This window comes from Sturnus vulgaris, chromosome 5 (genome assembly GCF_052056855.1).
Source record: "Sturnus vulgaris isolate bStuVul1 chromosome 5, bStuVul1.hap1, whole genome shotgun sequence".
Lineage (NCBI taxonomy): Eukaryota > Metazoa > Chordata > Aves > Passeriformes > Sturnidae > Sturnus > Sturnus vulgaris.
In genome coordinates this window covers 7,375,107-7,392,985 of record NC_142247.1, presented here as the reverse complement: position 1 = coordinate 7,392,985, position 17,879 = coordinate 7,375,107, and the positions used below count along the sequence as shown (strand labels likewise).

At 45.2% G+C, this 17,879-nt stretch overlaps 2 protein-coding genes across 30 annotated transcripts in view; both read left to right on the top strand.

Annotated features, from left to right (window-relative positions):
* Positions 1-15,665, top strand: part of PPFIBP1 (PPFIB scaffold protein 1) — a 102,557-nt gene extending 86,892 nt beyond the window's left edge. For 12 of the 29 annotated variants that reach the window (XM_014881308.2, XM_088164741.1, XM_014881300.2 and 9 more), the window contains 13 exons: positions 1,018-1,192; positions 2,636-2,668; positions 4,848-4,989; positions 5,251-5,379; positions 5,958-6,108; positions 7,346-7,457; positions 7,600-7,688; positions 9,455-9,577; positions 10,371-10,496; positions 11,312-11,500; positions 12,026-12,205; positions 12,829-12,894; positions 13,331-15,665. In XM_014881308.2, coding sequence (XP_014736794.2) covers positions 1,018-1,192; positions 2,636-2,668; positions 4,848-4,989; positions 5,251-5,379; positions 5,958-6,108; positions 7,346-7,457; positions 7,600-7,688; positions 9,455-9,577; positions 10,371-10,496; positions 11,312-11,500; positions 12,026-12,205; positions 12,829-12,894; positions 13,331-13,417 — 1,602 coding nt within the window. In that variant the 3' untranslated portion in view covers positions 13,418-15,665. The remainder of the gene's footprint in view (positions 1-1,017; positions 1,193-2,635; positions 2,669-4,847; positions 4,990-5,250; positions 5,380-5,957; positions 6,109-7,345; positions 7,458-7,599; positions 7,689-9,454; positions 9,578-10,370; positions 10,497-11,311; positions 11,501-12,025; positions 12,206-12,828; positions 12,895-13,330) is intronic. The other 17 variants (XM_088164742.1, XM_088164737.1, XM_088164739.1 and 14 more) reach the window with 4 other exon arrangements.
* A 732-nt stretch (positions 15,666-16,397) lies between these two features.
* REP15 (RAB15 effector protein) lies at positions 16,398-17,410 on the top strand. The gene has a single exon (XM_014881353.2). The coding sequence runs from the start codon at positions 16,535-16,537 to the stop codon at positions 17,273-17,275; it is 741 nt and encodes a 246-aa protein (XP_014736839.2). The 5' UTR covers positions 16,398-16,534; the 3' UTR covers positions 17,276-17,410.
* Positions 17,411-17,879: the final 469 nt, after the last annotated feature.

Below are 17,879 nucleotides of genomic sequence, written 5' to 3'. Positions count from 1 at the left end.
GACACTTGGCAGAGAACCAATGTACTGTGGGGTATTGTCTCTCTGCTTCCCACTTAGTGCCCCTAAGCTGCCAGTGGGGGAGACAGAGACCCTGGAAAGCTGGAGAAGTTCAAAACCTTACAGGACTCTGTTTTTACCTTTCCCATACCTTTAAGTCAGCCTTACAGAAATTGAGGAACATCTGAAAGAACACAATTTAGTCTTTGCAGGTAGTGATAGTAATCCTGGATCCTGAACATATGTCAGGCTTTAATCCCAGCTCACAACGAAGGACCCCACGGCTGGTCCCCCTCCTGCCCCAGTGGGATGGGGAGAAGAATCAACAAAAAAAAAAAAAAATAGACCTTGGAGGTTGAGATAGGAACAGTTTAATAATTGAAACAAAGTAAAATAATAATAATAATAACAATAATAATATAATTTTAAGACTAACAATAAAAGGGAGAGGAAGAAAGAGAGAAAACCCAAAAAAGACAAGTGATGCACCACAATACCATTGCTCATCCCCCATGAACCCATGCCCAGCCCATCTCCAAGCTACGGTTGGCTCCCCTTCCCAGTAACCCCCCAGTTTATATACTGGGCATGGAATTCTGTGGTGTGGAATGTTCCTTTGGTAGCTCAAGTCAGCTGTCCTGGACATGTTCCATCCCAGCTTCTTGTGCACTTCCTTGCTGGCAAAGCATGGGAAAATGGAAAGTCCTTCATTCAGGGCAAGCACTGCTCAGCAACAACCCAAACATCCCAGTTTTATCCACATTATTCCCTACTAAATCCAAAACACAGCACTGAACCAGTACATAGTGTTGAACTAAGAAAGTTAGCTCCATACCACAGCAGGACAACATATTCAAATGAAGATCTTGTTTATGTTTTTCTTTATGGTTTTTACATTCTGTATTCTTATAGTGACAGATGAGAAGGACTTCCCAGATTATCTGCCAGTGGTCACTTTGCAGGCTCTCAAAAGGCCTTCTGCAATTCCCTTACATTGACTCTTTATTTCCCTAATTCAAGCAGGTTAAACCTCCTGTGGAAGGCAATAATTTTGCAGCCCTCCCTCCCAAGTCTCCTTGTCACGGTGGCACAGGCGACGAGGACAGTTTTGGCACCCGCAAAGCCAGATCTTCCTTTGGCCGAGGCTTTTTCAAGATAAAAAATAACAAGAGGACTGCAAGTGCCCCCAATCTGGGTGAGTACTGTGCCTCTGCATCCAGATTCTCTGCATTTTGAAGCATCTGTAACTGCCTTAAGAAGTAGGAAAGGCAGCCTTAGTCTTACCGTGACTTGGTGGCACTTCTGACAGTAGAATATTTGGAAAATATCAAACAGCAAGGAAAAATAATCACTGATGTAAGAAGTATTTGATGTGGTTCAGACTCTGCTATGGTGTCTCCCCTGGGACCTTGTAGGGGCTCCCTGCTCTATGAAATGTTAGCTGTCTGGCACTAGTTCATACATGGGATTTGTGGGCTTTTTTTTCCTCTGGCTCCATCCACAGTTTATCTTTCATAAGATTTTCAGATACACAGAGGTAGGACAGCAGCAGTCAGTCTTTCTCTTTTTTTTTTTTTTTTTTTTTTTTTTAACTTAAGCAGCCTTGCAAAAGAGGTGATGACAACAGGAACAGGATTGACAAGTCATTCAAGCTCATGTTGATTTTTTACCTGTAGTGTTGGTGGGGGTCTATTTTGGTATTGTCATTTGGTGACATTTGCATATGACAAAGAAATAAACAAAATGTTCTGCTTAATGCAGAAGTCACTGTTGCCACTAACTGGAATTCTATTTATATTTACTGCTCTGCTCTAGCAGTCTTTCCACTGATCCAGTTCAAGCATCCAGGGAGTCCTTGCATCAGATCTACTGTCAGACATCTGAGGTGTTTGTTTTTCTCTTGCACGACATTTAGGCATTCAGCTCTTTATTTCAGAAGCCTGAAGGGGGGGTAGCTTCTGCTTTGTTACTTGCTCCAAGAGAATTTTAGATTTTTGTTCAAAATAAGTAACATACCTACACATTGATGATATGCTGCCCATACTTGCCTGTGATGTACAGCCTGGGAAGTTGCTAGCTTACTTGGAATAGATGTACAGTCTATTCTGAGGGTTAGACTCTTTGCTTTGGTTTATTTCTTGTTTGCTTTTGTGTAATCTCCTGTTTTGTCCTGAAATTAATTTGTCTAACAAAGCACAGTACTTGTGGCCGTCGTAATGGTGTGGAAGATGGGCCATCTAAATCAGGGTGCTGTGACTTTGAGTAAGTTATGTATGTTATCCAGATTTCAGTGCTTCCATCTGTAGAGCTGCTGTCCAGATATTTGCCACCTCACAGGAGCAGTGGGTCCTGGAGCAGGTGACCTCCTTGCACTGAAGTGACTGCGGTGCCGTTTTTCCCTCCCCACCACAGAGCTCTACTCCACTCCTTTGTTGTGAAAGGGAGTTTCCCAGTGAATTGGTGATCCTAATCCCGTGTGAATTCAGCATTCGTGTGCCTCTTGTGTCTCACGTCCCTCCCTCCCTCCTTTTGTCCCGTACCTTGTCCGTGAGTTTTGAATTGTGTTTGACCTTGTGCCTCTGCGTGTTCTCTCCCGTTGTGCTGCGTGTGGGTTTGTGCCTTGTGTGGATATCTGAAGATCGCAGTCGAAGTGCCAGTGCACCTACCTTAGGTACAGTAATCCTGCATGTCTGCCCGTGCCAGCCCTGTGCCCTGGCTGCTGCTAACAGCTGGCTGTGGCCACACACTTCCCAAACCACAGCCAGGCACCAGAGCTCTGCATTGGAACTTCTGCCCGTCGCTAAAAGGAGTTTTCATGTAACATCTGCCCTCTGCTAAAAGTCAGCTGTGCTGTTCCTGAGTAGCTGCTACTAATGAGAGATTGCAGGTCAATTTGCAGAGACTTTTGCTGTAACTTTGAGCACAAAGTTACCCCAGACCGAGGTACCAGGTGAGAATTGGTGATGCTTAGTTGCCTTTGTGCTGCCACTTGTCCTGGTTCCACTGGAAGAGTTTAAAGGGTGGTGAAGTAGGGAATGAGCTGCATTTCCCAGACATTCATTTAAGGGAGTTCTGTAGGGAAAGCATGTGTAATTCATCATCTTGATGTAGTTTTATTTACAATACAATAAAACAAATGAAAATAATTGGGGTGGATGGAGAAGGAGCCATTCACACAGTAAATAAAAACCAGTCTTGTGATATGAGCATTCCCTGGGTGGTTCTGGCAAGGGCAGGTGAGACCTGCCTTAGGAAGCAGCTCTGTGTCAGTGGGGTGGTGGCAAAGAGACCGAGTGCTCTAGGCCCTGTCTTTTTCTCACATAGCCCCCTAAATGTTACCTGTTCTATGGGATTGTGTCAGTGCATGAAATGGAGCCAGGTATGAAGAGCAAACAGCACAATTCCCGCAAATCTCTGCTACTAATGCACCCAACCTTTTCCTGGTGCTCTCTCTCTAGAATGTCATTTACGTGGTTTTGGGTTTTTTCACTTTACTTTCTACAAGTAAAGCCAAACCCACGAATGCCACAGCCTGGTTCAATGTTAGTACTGTCTCTCTCTCTCTGGATCTCTGTGTTCGTAATGGCCAAACCAAAATGCCTGGAAGTGATTTTTTTTTTGTGGCCTTGTTGCTTCACTGCAAGGTGGAAAATCATAGGTATTTTGGCTGAACCATCTAAAGTTTGTCCAGCAGGATACAATGGCAAATCCTAGAGTTTGTTGCTGATCATGGCCCCTTTTCGGCCATCTCAGCATTAACTCTGTGACTTGAGACCACGTGTCCCAGCAGTACAAGCTCTGCCTCAATGCATCATTTACTTTTCTCCTGGAAGTCTGACAGTCCGTTTCAAGCACAAGTGATGGTTATTTAATTACAGAACTGTATTAAAAGATGCTGCAATTTATTCCAGGCCTGACTCCCTTGCCACAGCTGCTTCAGCTGAACAAGCTCATGCTCTCACTCTTCCCCAGCAAGCAACTGGCATAAACTCCACGTGGTAGTTTTATTCAGCTATCTGGCACTTTCTGGCACATCTCTGCTTATGTAGTCTGGTAGATACTGCAATTCTATTAGTTTTCTTTTTAAATTATCTTAATTTTTTTTTCCTTTAATAGTTTAACTTTTGTAGCAACTTCCCCTTTGGGGACAAGGTTTGTTGCCATGGAAAACAACTACAGATCAAGGATTTAATGCTTTTAAAGTGTGGTGGTAATGTTAAGGATCTCTGATCAGAGATGTTTTGTTCATTCAGAAGATACAGTTCAGACAGAGCCTAAACTCCATGGTGTTCCACTGAGGAGGAACAAAATATTGCACAGTTTGGAGAAATGAGGGGAAGTAGGCCTTCCTTCTGGGTCAGGAGTTTTGTTGCTGGAATTTCCTAGCCAGGGAATGAAATACTGCAAGAAAAGTAAAAATTGGGAAAGATAGATACAGGGAAGTTACTTGGTTTTCTATACTTTGGGGACTCCTGGTTTAGTTCCTTGCCACTGCACTGAATTGTTTCTGGGCACCTACATGCCTTGGCTCTGTCTGTGAAAGCACTGTAGGAGCACTCCCTGAGGAAGAGTAAATTTGGGATTTAATTCACTGCTTGATTCACGAGGTGGATTTTCCCACCTTGGATGTAAGTTATTTAACTGAAGCAGAGCATTGCCTTGGAGCAGTACCAGCCAGGCCCGTGAAGGAGGAACACGTGGCATTCCTCATGGATTTTCCCATCTCTCCTTGCCCCATTTTCTTGACATGGTGGCTGTCAATAATTTAGCAGGAGTCATTCCCAAGGTCAGGAGCATGTCTGTACAGTCCTGCACAGGAGGGTCTTGACAGAGCTTTTGTTCTCTAACAGCTGAAACAGAGAAGGGATCTGCAGACCACTTGGATCTGGCTGGCTTGCCCCCTCGCCCAAAAGAAGCAGATAGTCTGCAGATGACACCACCTTCTCCAGATTCCAGGAAAAAGGCCAGGGGAATCAAGAAGTTGTTTGGAAGGTAAGTAAAAATGAGAGATTCTCCAGAGCTGGGGCTTGGGCAGGGGTTTGCTGGGAGTACACCTTCTCTTTCTCCCCTGCCAGCATGTAGCTCCATGGTTCAGTATCCCTAAAGCAGGAGCCTGTGTGGTATTTGGGAGAGATAACAGTGGGTTGGGGGCAAGGCTACAAACCCTGGGGGAGATCTTGCCTGTGTTGGCTGCAGTGGCAGCAGCGACATCCCTTTTCCTTAACCAAATGTCAATGTGCTTTCTTCCTTTAGACTTAAAAGAAGTCAGTCCACCACCTTCAACCCAGAAGACATGTCTGAGACAGAGTTCAAGAGAGGAGGGACAAGAGCCACAGCAGGGCCACGGCTGGGCTGGTCTCGGGACCTGGGGCAGTCCCACAAGTAAGACACGAGTGGGGCCAACGTGTTGGAGCTTGGATCCCAGCAGTTCCAGCACAGCTTGGGGCCAAAGGAGGAGGGCAGTGCCAAAATGAAACATCCCCTCTCCTGTCTGAGCAAAACCAGGCAGATCCAGGCTGCTTCCTCCTCTGAGAGAGGGTCTCTGCAGGGTTGAGGTGGGCTGGGTGGTGGGGTCCTGCTGCTGAGCTCTCGCCTTGGCAGGATGGAGCCCTGAGGCAGCACAGGAGCCCTCGTGTGGCAGTGACAGATGCTCCTTGTGCGCCTTTCCTGCTGCACTTCCCGGGATTTAAGGAGAAAGTGAAACATTCTGGTCTCACTCCAGAGCTGTAGCCATGCTAGACAGCAGAGGTGACTCTTTTCAGTGGGATTGTAGGAAGCTGTGTTTGCTGTGACAGTGACAACAGATCAGCAGCGCCCAGCGCTTCATCGTGCTGATGGTTCCCTCAGAGATTGTCCCAGCTCCCACTTAGGGCTTAGCCTTTGGCTTTCTCAATATTTATGAGAACAGGAGATTGGAAGCACGGGATTTATTAGTCTTTTTTGGGTAAAATCTCCTGCAGTGAGCTGGACATGCCATTCGCAAAGTGGACCAAGGAGCAGGTTTGCAACTGGCTCCAGGACCAAGGGCTTGGCTCTTACATCAATAATGGCAGGCACTGGATATTGTCTGGGCAAACACTTCTGCAGGCTTCTCAGCAGGATCTGGAAAAGGTGAGGAATACGAGAAACACACTTTTCAAATAAAGGTACAAAAAAAATATCACCATTCTGTGCATGTAAATCAGGTCTGTAAAGGGCAGCTGATAAAAAACTGTTAACTAGATGAATTTTCAAAATAGTCACCTGCAGTGATGCCAAATCCATTTCTTTTTAGCTGAAGTTTTGTAGAAATTTAATGCTCTGTAATGAAGCTAATAATTACAAATACATGATTTAACATCATTAAGTATGGACACATCAATTAACTGTAGCACCTTCTAAAAATATGCATGTGAGACTGCCTCATTATCATATGGGTTTGTAGCCCTGCTTCATTAGCACTCATATGTGCTACAGTTATTTTATGCCTATGTGAGAAGAGTGTAAAAAGGTGCTGTTTTGGTCTGATTGTATTTTCTGTCCATTTTATACAAAGAGGAATGAGGATTTGTTACACACAGGTTGATCAGTCTCTGTCTTTAATTGTTGCAGAATTGCTTGTCTGTTTTTAAAAATGAGAAACAGAAGAAATTGATTCCATTTAATCCATAGTATTTGCTGAAGTTTGAATTTTCAGCTTTTAAAAAATCACTCTCCTCATCAAATTGTAAGCCTGTTTTCTCAACTGGGTAGTTACACTACAACTGGAATAAGAGAAATCTATTATGAACATAATGGCTTGTAATAGTGTTATCAGGGGTAAGATTAACCAGCAGGCACTCCTGAAAGTGAAAATGGGATTAAAAAGATCCTGGAATGGCTGCACTTGCTGCTAAACTGGGAAATAATGTTATGTGCTTGGAAGCATGAATGAATTTCAGTAATTCCTGGGAAATTCCTGTGCTCTTAACTAAATAATTATTTTAGCTTTACCTGCCTAAGTGGGAGGGAAGGAATTAACCCCAGCAAGCATTTTTTTGAATGCTAACATTTCTATTATATTGTGGGATATTTTTTTGCCTGGTATGAGAATATTGTGGCCAACATTTTAATGCAGATTGGAATCCATCACTCCTTGAAATTAACGTAGCACACTGTGAAACTAACCCACCCCAGTAAGTGGAGTGGGCCTTTCCCTAGTGCTGAACATGTGCTAAAATGACACTGAAATTCAGCAAATAGAAAATGGGCCTGCCAGGTCAGCAGCAATGCTGTGAAAGTGTGGCTTCTCAGAAATCCTTTGTCATTCAGCAGAGGGAGGAATAAAATAGCATTATCTCTAGATTGACTGCTTTTCTTCCTTTCACAGGAGCTTGGGATAAAGCACCCTTTGCATCGGAAGAAGCTGCAGCTTGCTCTGCAGGCACTGGGATCTGAAGAGGAAAACAACCATGGAAAACTGGATTACCACTGGGTTACCAGTAAGATTTTACTGCATGCTGAAGCTGTGGCTTTGGATAGGGGTTCCTAATTGTGGCTAATTCGGGGTGCTGAGGATGGGAACAGTACATGGTTCTGGGTAATGTGGCTGCCACTCTGACAGGAGTGTCTGTCCTGCCCCAGGGTGGCTGGATGACATTGGCCTGCCCCAGTATAAGACCCAGTTTGATGAGGGGAAGGTGGATGGCCGCATGCTCCATTACATGACTGTGGTGAGTAAATGGATTCTTCCTCTCCTGACATCCTTTCCATGTTCTTGGCTTCTCAGTGTTCAAAGGACCCCTTTAAAATCTAGTGAGTGTCCTGTGTTAATGCCAATAGCTGTAACCTATAGAAACCTGATACTACTGCTCACCTGCAAGCATTTCCTAAGTTTTTTCCATCTTTAGAGCTACTAGATTCAAGTGGAAGAGCAAACACAGTAAGCGAGAGTTTGGATTCATGCATGAGAAATGGGAAATCCTGAGCTTAGCAGTTGTGTGTGACACCAGGCAAGGCTTGTACACGAAGGTGTGCAAATGATGTGGTTGCCATTCATGCTTTTGCTGTTCATATTGTTATTAACTAATAGAAGCAGGTGGAACCTTTTTCTTCAGTGAGCAAGCATTCTATCAGCTTGCTTGTTTGGTGGATGCTTAGGTGGAGAAAACCCAAGCAATTTCCTTTGAAGAAAATTGCGGTTCTAAGAGCCAGCTTGTTTGAAAGCAGGCTACACTTAACAGCTTTTGCATTTCAAAGTGCTTAGCACAGGCATCACTTCACTGCCAGTCAGATTTCCTTTGTGTAAGGGCTCAGGTACGATGAGATAAGACCTTCCTTCTCTGGGCACACAAATGCAAATTGAACATCTCTAATATTAATTCATTCTGTACAACAAAGAAGAAATCAATCACAGCCCTGCTCTCTCATGAACCGTGAGTTACCTTTTCATGCCACACTTGCATGTGTTTTGCATAGGTTTTATGTCATGGTTTGCAATTTTATTTATTATGAGATTGTTTCTTCTCCTTCTTAACCTGGGAGGTGTGATGCCAGCAGCCTCCATCGAGTTTGTTGTTGTGTTGGGAGACTTTACTACCATTATCCCTGCCCTTTAATTGTAGATCACTGGGGATATTTTTAGAGCAAGTTTAACCATCAAATTATGACAACAGATTTGCCATAACTAACCAACAAAATATGCCAAGTATTAAACTAATACTTGTTATGATCTTTTGAAATTGCTCCAACACAAAATAAATAATCGTGAACATTTATTATTTTATAATAAATGAAATAGCAAATCATGACATAGTAACCCTACTCTCAGATTCATCACAAAGTTAGCTGAACACAGTGGGATGTTTCGGTAAGCAAAGGATCTTATCTTAAATATCTTGACAAAATATATTCCAGTGCTCATAACATATAAGTAAAACTGAAAGATTAAGCCAGGCTAACCCTGGAACAAGGGTGCATAAATGTATATGTTAGCCAAATTGCACTTGGATTGTAAGACATTTTTCTTCTTCCCTCTTTTTTTTTTTTTTTTTAATTCTAACCATAGAGAATGTCTCAAATTTCAGGGTAATTTGTTGTTTTAAGTTAAACTTCTAGCTGGACATTTGAGGTATTAAAATTTCTGGCAGGATTAAATGCCAGGTGAATCTAGTGTTGGTGCTGTCCTGGCTCTTATCCTGTGGCACTGAGGATGTGTCATCTCACCATTTTTCCCTCCTTGTTGCCCCATGTTTCTTGTACTAAGCTCTGTACCCTGTGTAAAGACATCCCTCAAGAGCTAGTACGGTGCAACACAGGAAGTTTTTCTTTTGGGACAGACGGTTTGATATTAATCACCTGTCTGACATATTAAAATCCTCCCCCAGATGTGTCAGATGTGCCACTTTAAGGCAGGGGCTGAAGCAGTCCCCTCCAGGAGGATGCTGGTCCCATGAATAAGCATGTCTGTGTTTATGAACTCCCTCTTGCTCTTTGACAGGATGACCTGCTGTCCTTGAAGGTCATCAGTGTGCTTCACCACCTCAGCATCAAAAGAGCCATTCAGGTTTTGAGAATAAACAACTTTGAGCCCAACTGCCTGCGCAGGAGGCCATCTGATGAGGTACTGCTTTACGAGGAAGCTGTGAAGAGGAGTCCTCTAGGGTTTAATTCCTGGTGTTTGATTATTCCTGCTCTGCTCCCTCCTCCTGTCTCCCCATTCTGCTTCATTTTTAGTTTCCTGTTTCTCATGTTGTGCTTTTAACCTCAAGCTCTGACATCACTTTCTTTCCTCTACCTGCCATGACCCCAAACTCATGTTCCCCTTTCCAAGTCTCTCACTTCTCCTCCAAGCCAACAGCTCGTTGTTTTGGCCCAGTCTCTGAGGTGCTGTCTGGAACACAGATCATCTTGAAGTCAGAGCACTGTTGCCACAAGTCTTGTGCAACTCTCTGGAAAACTGATGGCTGTGTCAAAATTTTCTGTGTAAAAGGAGCTTGGCCCTGTTACCATGCAGGAAGGAGACTGCCATCAGTGTGTTTTGGAAGCAGTGAATGCTGGATAGGGCAGTGGATGATAAAATAACCAAACTCTTGGATTTAGATTCACAATGTGTATCTGCAAGAAGAGCACAGCAGCTCATGGAACCAGCTTGATTTTCAGCTCTACTGGGAGAAGTAGCAAATAACCCTAGTGTACAGCACAATAATCAAATGAGCTGACACACCCCTGCCCCCTGCCTAGACCCATCCCCACGCTGCTCTTGCTGCAATCCAGAAAGAGGTTTTTTTTCTCAAGTGCAAAGTAGGATTGTATTCCTTAAGGGCAGGGAGAGGTATGTTTCAGTAACGATTGGGGCTGGGATTCAGCTGATTTGGGAAGTGTCCTTACCTGCCTGTTGTCCCTCCTGTTGGCAGAGCAATGTGACACCCTCCGAGGTGACCCAGTGGACCAACCACCGTGTGATGGAGTGGCTGCGCTCCGTGGATCTGGCAGAGTACGCGCCCAACCTGCGGGGCAGCGGAGTGCACGGGGGGCTGATGGTGAGCTCCTGGGGTGGCTCCTTCCATCTCATGACAAATAACGTGTCTGGGAATCACTAGGTCAATGTTCTGACATTATCTTTGCTGCACACGCCTTTTCTGCTTATTCTGTTTAATAAGAAGTTTCTTACCTTATGGTTTAAAGGATATGAATGTCCCGAGGGGAAGTGGTGTGGTTTAATACTCCATATTCCCCTCACAATTCTATTTTGGTATGGCATTCTCCACCTTCTGTCCTACAGTGCTGCCATGCTGTTGAACAGCCACTTTCAGCCTTCCTAATGTGGATATGGTTTTCTTTTGTGAGGGAAGATTGTTACTTTTGTAAAATTTGGGATTACACTGTCAAACCAGGATTATTTTTAATTGCTCTAGCATCACATACTCCAGACAAGAGACTTATACCTGCAGAGGTTTGTTGTGGTGATTAGGAGTTATATCCCTGCTCCAGACATTTTGTGTCTGTTTATTTTCCATGATTCCTCTGGCTACCCTTTCCAGAACTGGAAGATCATGCTGGGTAAAGATTTTGTGGCAGCTTCACACTGTACTTCAGTTAAGGATGGATTTATCTGTTCATTTCTTCTTACCTGCCAATTTGTTCCTATGTATAACTCCAGAAGGAAAGCCTGGAGGTCTCATTTTAGGAATCCTTTCACTATTTAACTCTCTTTCCTTCTTCTTTGTAATATACTTTCTCTAAAATGCAAACAAAAATCCCAAAGCAGTCTTAGGGAGTGACCAAGATAGGATGTCCTTGAGATCTCATCAAACAATACTGGCTTCAGCTGGATTCTCTGTGCTTGGATTCCCAGGTTTTGGAGCCCCGTTTCAATGTAGAAACCATGGCCCAGCTGCTGAACATCCCACCCAACAAGACGCTGCTGAGGCGGCACTTGGCCACTCATTTCAACCTCCTGGTGGGGCAGGAGGCCCAGCAGCAGAAACGTGAGGCCATGGAGTCCCCAGACTATGTCCTCCTGACAGCAACTGCCAAAGTCAAGGTAAGCCCCTTGTTCTGGGAGGGGTGGGAGGTTCCAGGGAGGCATTTGGATCTCTGGTTCTGTGTGTGCTGGGAGGGCACTTCAGTAAGGGCTGAGAAAAGGGGTTGGTTCCTAAAGAAAGAAGCATGAGAGCTGCACCTGGCAGATCTGGGGTCAACAGTTGTGTTTGCCATGAACAGGCCACTTCTTAGCCAGTCTGACATGGACAGACAAGAGGTATCACTTGTGTTGTCCTTCTGTCTGTACTGAGAGATGTTTGGGAGGGAGACAGTCCCTTACTCATGGTTTAGTGTGGAATTTTGACCTCATTTGGGATCTGTTGAATGGTGGTGTCCTAACAGTGGTAGAATGAGAGGACACATTGTCCTTTGAGATGCCACCGTCATAAAATTCAGAATATCTGTGTAGGAGAGCACTGAGGTTTTGAGGTTTCTTTTTGTCGTGGAAACACAAGAGGGCACGAGTAGGCCTGTTAATTCTTTGCTGATTCTCTAACTCCTTGGCAAATTTCTTTTCATTTTGAAGCCAAAGAAACTTACCTTCAGCAATTTTGGGAGCCTGAGGAAGAAGAAGCAGGATGATATGGAGGAGTATGTGTGTCCTATGGAGCTGGGGAGGGCATCTGGCAGTGGATCAAAGAAGGGCTTTAAGCCTGGCCTGGATATCCGAGTATATGATGATGATGATTTGGACAGGCTGGAGCAGGTAAGCCAGTTCTAACAATTCTGAGTCTTTGAGCTGTCAGGTCTGGTGGGAAAACCTTCCATTTCCCTTTCCATTTCTTTTGCTTTGGCCTATGAAGGCCGTGACTTCTTGCTGTCACACAGCATTAGTGACAAAAGGGTCTGCTCCCAAGGAGGTTGAAGCTGTGAATGCAGCACCTTTAGGGCCTGCTCTGGAGTAATTCTTCTCTCCTGACAGGCCATGCTTCTTTGGTCTGAACATTTCAGGAGTACTCAGTAAATTGTATGCTGGACTTAATTGTCACTCTGTCATAGCAGGACAAGAGGAGATGGCTTCACACTGACAGAGGGTGGGTTTAGATCTTAGGAGGTTTAGGGTATTAGAAAAATGTTCTTCCCTGTGAGGGTGTTGAAGCCCTGGCACAGGTTTCCCAGAGAAGCTGTGGCTGCCCCATCCCTGGCAGTGTCCAAGGCCAGGCTGGATGGGGCTCTGAGCAAGCTGGGATAGTGGAAGGTGTCCCTGCCCATGGCAGAGGATTGGACTGAGATGATTTTTAAGGTCTCTTCCAACCCGATCCATTCTGTGATTCCACTCTATGATACAAATAAGTTATTAATTCATGAATCATTCTCTCTTTGTTCTAGATGGAAGATTCAGAAGGGACAGTGAGGCAAATAGGAGCATTTTCTGAAGGCATCAACAACTTGACAGTAAGTCTGTGTGTGGGGTCTGTGCAGTAAGGTCTCTGGTTCTGTGGAATGGCTGTGAACCCCTTGGCAGTCACGGTAAACATTGTGTCAGCGAGGTCCTTTGGGTATTCTGCAGGGACAGAGGGCACAAGAAAACCAAGTGGCTCAGGAAGGTACCTGCCCATCCTGGTGGGGAGGTTTGGTGGCCTGTGCTGGCTCCCCACACAGCAGGGAGGGCAGCCCCCATTGCCCATGGGCAGTGGGTTTGCAGCTGGCTGCGTTTTCTGGGTGGAAGCCCCGAGCCACTGGGGCTAGCAGACAGCAGTGAGCAGGATGGGTGAAAACCTCCTCAGCAGAACAAAGCAGTGGCTGGCAGGCAGTGTTTGCTGCCCAGCACAGGACAGGTGACTGACTCCAGCTGTGAGAAACCTTGACTCTTCCCTCCTTTCCTTTCCAGCACATGCTGAAGGAAGATGAAATGTTCAAAGACTTTGCCACTCGCTCTCCTAGCACCAGTATAACAGATGAGGACTCCAATGTGTGACAGTCACCACCAGGCACTGACAAAGGCTCATTCTCCTGCGTGCAAGGACATCCCTGTTCCACATAAGGGGCAGCAGATCATGGACTTTGCATTGCTCTTGCTTCTGTTTGTTAGAAGTAACATTGAGGGGTGGAGAACTTTAAAGAGAAAAGGAGAAAATACAAGGTGCCTACGTAAGTTGCCATAAAAACCACCCAGACACTGGTGAATGGTAATCATTTTAACCCTATTTAATGTACAAACTGGTGATATGTTTCAGAGTGTTGCATTGAAATTGATGTGGTATGATAGTGCTCCTTTTGCTTATTCATGGCCTCAGATAATCCTTTATACTGTTTGAAAAGAAAAAGGTGTCAGGTAAAAGTGTTGCATCTGTAGATACCGTGCATCAGCTCTCTCTGCGCTCTCAGCTGAAAAATTGAAGTTATTGCTCTTTTCTAGGTGCTTTTCTTTGGCACAAACACCAGTTCAGCCCTATCCAATGTAGGATTTTTGTCATCTGTGCCCCGTGTAAGCTCCCCGGTAGCTCTTGACTGTTGTTCCTATTTTTATACTGTTTTATAAAAAAAAAAAAAAAAAAGAAAAGAAAAAATAAGTATATGAAGTACGTATAAAAGCAAAAATTTAAATTTTGTGAGATAGAGTGATGGAAAGTTGCAGGTGTGCGAGGGAAAGGGAGAAGGTTGTAAAAAAATTATGCCAGTTTGCAAACCAGCTGGTTACTGGGAAAGGCAGGCTGACCTTTGGAACTGTTTGCTTTCGTTGCTTTTTACTGAGTGCACAGTTTAATGATTTTCCATTAGAAATGAAACAATTCTAAAGCATGTTTCTTCTAGCAGTGACTCATCCAGAAACTGCACATTTTAAAGTGTCTTCTTTCTTGTCCCCAGCAGCAGTAGTTAGTGCATTCAACAAGGTTATTAACACTTCCATGACTTTAAAAATTTCCTTAAAATTGAGAGTACTCCCTGCATATGGAAGGGATATTTCTGTGCTGTGACTAATGTGAAGATGGTGTAGTTGCAAAAAAAAAAATAAAGTTATATAGAGAAATGTATAGGAAATATATTATTTCATATTATTAAGCCTAAGGTGGGACTTTTCCTCCAAAATTCAGATATCAAATGTGTTGCTCATCATTTTACCTTCTTAAAGCACAGCTCCTCTGCTCTTGAGGATCATCAGGTTTTAAAATTCCTAACTAGCTAGTGGGAATCTTGTGTCACACTTCCAGTACTGCAAGGTGTCCTAGCCAAAAGCAAACAAACAAACAAGCAGAAGTAACTTTTCATTCCAGTGGTCATTTGTATGGTGTTGAACGTTGCATGTATTTTAGCACAATGGCATGAAGCTGCTTTGCTCTGTAAAGGCAAACAAAAGTCCAGCTGGAATTGTTCCTTGCAGTGGTGTTGCTTTGCCAAGCGTTTGTCACTCGTTTTGTCACTCTCCTTGCTGGAAGTGAGACCATTCCTGGTGTGTGCACCCTGTGCAGGGGATTTGGGGTTTGTGCTGACTGTGTGGGGTGTTTCTAAAACACTGTTAACAAAGCTAGGAAAGGAAGAAAGGTTCTTCCCAGGATTTTCAGGGAACTCCCCTCAGATCAGAGGCATATTCCAGCATTAGAATGATGTAAACTGGTAACCTGGACCTTTGAAGGATGTGCAGTGTAGGTGATTATTGATGTACCAAGATGCAGAATTTAATGTGGACAGGTTTAGGGTGTAGATGCTTGGGATGTGGATTCAGGCCTCTCTTTCTGTGAATGCTCTGCAATATTGTTATTATTTACATGGAAGTTGAACGTGTGGAAGCACTGGGAAATGTAGTGCAGGCTTCCAAACAGAAATGTTCCTCTGGATGGCTCTCACTAGTCACTAGCTACTAGACAGGACTGGGTATTCACAGGAGGTAAAATGGGAGCTATTGACACAACACTGTGCTGAAATAGCCACAAACACTCTCCAGTTTCTCTGGAGTGCTATCAGTGATCGTTTATTTAAGTGCAGTGTAAGCAGCATTCTGCTCCAAACAACCCTTTCTGGCAGCCAGGTCATCCCCTCGGAGCTGCCATCTGAACCCTGGTTCTCTTACGGGGTGGGGACACGAGAGGTGATGAAGTCAGGAGGTTTTTATGTGTGTGTGTGCACACTGTCCATACTGTCAGGGTGTTTAACTGGTTTGGAGAGGGCAAACTGTAACTGCTGTGTATTGCCATGTGAAATCAAATAAATTCTGTGGAAAATTCCAAGTGCTTCTGGAAGCTGGTTCCCTTTTTCACATGTCCTCTTTTTTTTTTTTTTCCTTTTAATTTTTCAATGAAGTTTGTTCTGTTCTATTCAAAAAACAAAGGAGGGAAAAGGGGCAAAATCACACATTCTTTTGTTGACTCAGTAATTCATTTGTGAGTAGTGCCTGCAACAGGGCTTGACTATCAGCTAAGAAATCAACTATATCAAGACTTTTCTGGGATCCAGATTTGAACCATCTTGGGTTGTTCGGTGTGGTGAGAAGTGGCATCATCAAATCAACTATATCAAGACTTTGTAGTTATTTCTGGGATCCAGATTTGAGCCATCTTGGGTCGTTTGGTATGAAACGGCATCATCATTGCTCAATGTGTGCTCCACAGGGAGCCCTCCCAGGGTGCTCTGTCCCTTCTTGCTGTGAAAGAGACTCTCTGGTCTCAGGTGTTAATCTCCCTTCTCTGAGAGATTAAAAGAAAAAGGTGGTTTCATCTCCAGGCAACACCCTGTGTCAAAAAAATGGTTTCTGTGCAATAGTCCTGGAAAAGAGATCCAAGGAGATAAGATCAGACTAGAATGAGATAACATCAGCCAAAGCAATGGTGCCGGAATTAACAATAAGGAAAACAAGCAGAGATGAATTCAGTAAGTGTGAAAGCTACAGGGCCTGTTGGGCTGGTCCCTGCTCAGTCAGCTGTGGAGAAACACACCCAGGAGAAAGCCCGGCTGCCCCGCAGGCTCACGGAGCTCAGCTCTGCCATCACCTTCACCGGGAAGGCTGCAGGTATCCGTGTGCAGCTGAACAGCTCTGGCTGAGCACAGCACCTGCAGAGCCTTTGCTGGAAAATAAAGGTTTGTCCCCGGGGAGATCTGCATGTGGAAACGTCCTCCTCCAGCAGAGAAAATGGGCCAGAAAGTCTCCCAGGAGGACAACCAGGAGAGCAAGGCTGAAACTCTGACCATCTGTGAAGTCTTCAGCCAGGGTGTGCTCCATGCATCTCAAAGGCTGAAGGACTACCTGGGTTTTGTGGATCCTCAAAGCAAATTCCAGCCGGCCACCAACACGCTGAGCGAGATCTTCCTGGTCAACTTCATCAGCTTCTGCGTGGGAAAAGGCGTGGAGGAGCAGATCACCACCAGCAAAATGACCAAGCAGCAGTCGTCCCTGTTCGGGGTGGACTGGGTCTGGACTCTGTGTGGCTCTGACAAGCAGGTGAAGCTCCAGATCGCCGTGCAGGCTTTGCAGCCGGCCGAGCTGTTCCGCGGCGAGGGCCCTGCCCAGGAGTGCTGCCGGGAGGCCGCGCTGGCCGACGAGTGCTTCCAGAACATGAGCAGGTTTGAGAAGCTGGCCGAGTTCTGCCGCCTGGTGGGACGGGACTGCCTGGGCCTGTTCGTCATGTTCGGCGTGCCAGGGAAGCCCAAGGACATCCGAGGAGTCCTGCTGGACAGCCTTGCCAAGGAGGAGCAGAAATGCCACCTGTCGGGCAGGAATGCGCTGCGGCAATTTGTCACCAGCACTGACAGCTCCCTGCCCACAAAAGACATGCTGGAAAATTGCCTGGGCACCAAAAACGGGCTGAAGGACGTGGGCAATGTGTACATAAACTTCGTGTGAGCAGCTGGGCACGAGCAGTGGTTCAGGGGCTGCGCAGGGCTCGGCTCTGCCCCTCTCGCTTTCCTCCCCATTTCCTCCGCTCCATTCCCTCCACCTTCCCCTGGACCCATCGTGTTCCCTTAGCTCCTGCAGAAGCCAGGCTGAGTCAGCCTCTCCAGGTTTTAAAACAACAAGAGGGACATGCCAGAAAAAAGTGTTTATAGAAGGCACGACGCTTTTCCAGAACATTTTGTTCGCCAGACATTAAGTTCTGGCTGGAGCTGCTGAAAGTTTTATCAGCCAGAGCTCTGGGGAGGTCCTGGTGGATTTGACTCAGAGCCTTTGTTTGCTGTGTGGCAGACTTTTTTCTGTCCTAGGAGGGTGAGTCTGTAATCATGGAAATGTGCTGGTGCTGGTCAGAAAAGTTGCAATGAGTGTGAAGGACAGTACCAGGCCTTAAAATGGCCGATTTGAAGGAATGAGCTGGTTTCAATTAAGAGGAAAAGCCCTTCCCAGTGCTAGAAATGGGCTCTGAGAGAGAGACTTTTTAATTACCTGCCCCCTAATTGGTGCCAGGCTCCACAGGGCCTTGGGGCTATGAACAAAAGGCAGGGCTGGAGCCAAC